This window comes from Rhea americana, unplaced genomic scaffold (assembly GCF_003343005.1).
Source record: "Rhea americana isolate MKP2758 unplaced genomic scaffold, rheAme1 scaffold_828, whole genome shotgun sequence".
In the NCBI taxonomy this organism is placed as follows: domain Eukaryota; kingdom Metazoa; phylum Chordata; class Aves; order Rheiformes; family Rheidae; genus Rhea; species Rhea americana.
This window is the reverse complement of record NW_028187010.1, coordinates 1-1,334: the sequence shown is the minus strand read 5'-3', so window position 1 is coordinate 1,334 and position 1,334 is coordinate 1. Positions and strand designations below refer to the sequence as shown.

Sequence of the window (1,334 nt, the reverse complement as noted above, 5' to 3'; positions counted from 1 at the left end):
TAGTGTCGGAGCAGAGGCAGGGCAAAATGTAGGCATGAGTAGATCTGTTGCTTTTCTGAAGAACACCAGCAAGCCAGTCCATGTGGGATTCTCCCATTGGTTTTGGGTCATTTTGTGCAGCTCCRTTCAGGGTGATGGCACCAGCATACCCTGTGCTGGCCACCCTGGGACAGGATGTGGTGCTACCCTGCCACCTCACGCCGGAGCAGAGTGCCCGGGCCATGGAGGTGACCTGGTTTCGGGGACACTTCTCGCCCTACGTGCACCGATACAAGGCAGGAATGGACCAGAACGGTCAGCAGATGCCACAGTACCAAGGGCGGACTGAGCTACAGCAGGATGGCCTTGACAATGGCAGCGTGGCCCTGAAGATCTTCCGTGTCCGCCTGTCTGACGAAGGGAGATACACCTGCTTCATTCGTGCCGATTCAGACTATGAGGAAGCTGTCCTGGATCTGAAGGTGACAGGTCCGTAGCAGGCATCCCTGTTTCTGCTGCTGGTCGGGTCTCAGTATCTCCAGTGTGCTTGTTCCTAGACCTGTCACCCATCTCATAAGCAATTTCAGGGTGTCCCTTTGGGAGCACGGCTTTGCCAAATTCCTTTGGTTTCTTCCTTAAAAAGAAAAATCAAGCRTTTGCACCATGTGCGATGCAAATTGGCGCCACACAAGCAAATAAATGCAGCTTGCAGCCATGCCTGCAGGAGGTYACTGTCGAAATTCACGTGTCGTATCTTCAAGTTTGGGTTTAGGAGTTTTTAAAAAAAGACATTCTAACACATTTTGGTATCAGCATCGAAATTCGTGAGACCTCTCTCTGCTGATGGTTTTAAGGGGAAAAAGACTTCCTAAGGAATTGATACCCACATAAAATGCAAACATTTATAACACTACTAATGAATAACAATGACAAACCAACCCGTGCCCTCTGTCTTCCCCACTGCAAAATCCCAATCGGCCACTTTGGATTGTTATTTTTTGCCTGGGAGGGAAATATGGGAATGGGGACCCAATGGGGAAATGAAATAATGGGATTTCGAGTCACATTGCAGTACTGCATGAGTTTTCAGCTGCATCCAGCTCCTTTTTATGCTGTTATGATGAACAGCTTTGGGAAAATTCATTTCCCCAGAGAGCCTTTGCTGCTCTCCAGGTGACATCACTCCACGCTCCAGTTTTGCTGCTAAATSAAAGAATTTAACAAGAGTTTGGACTTTTTTTTATTCCTATGTTGCCTAACACAAATAAGTACCCCCCTTCCATCTGAAAAGGAGAAGAAAACATGATTCTATGAGGAATAATTCTGTCACAAATCCGTTTTCCCTTTGCAAAAGC

At 47.4% G+C, this 1,334-nt stretch overlaps 1 protein-coding gene across 1 annotated transcript; it reads left to right on the top strand.

Annotated features, from left to right (window-relative positions):
• Positions 1-134: 134 nt before the first annotated feature.
• LOC146585302 (myelin-oligodendrocyte glycoprotein-like) lies at positions 135-468 on the top strand (the record flags this gene model as incomplete). Its single annotated transcript, XM_085323199.1, has 1 exon — positions 135-468. A coding segment is annotated over exon 1 (334 nt), but the record flags the coding sequence as incomplete, so codon positions are not given.
• Positions 469-1,334: the final 866 nt, after the last annotated feature.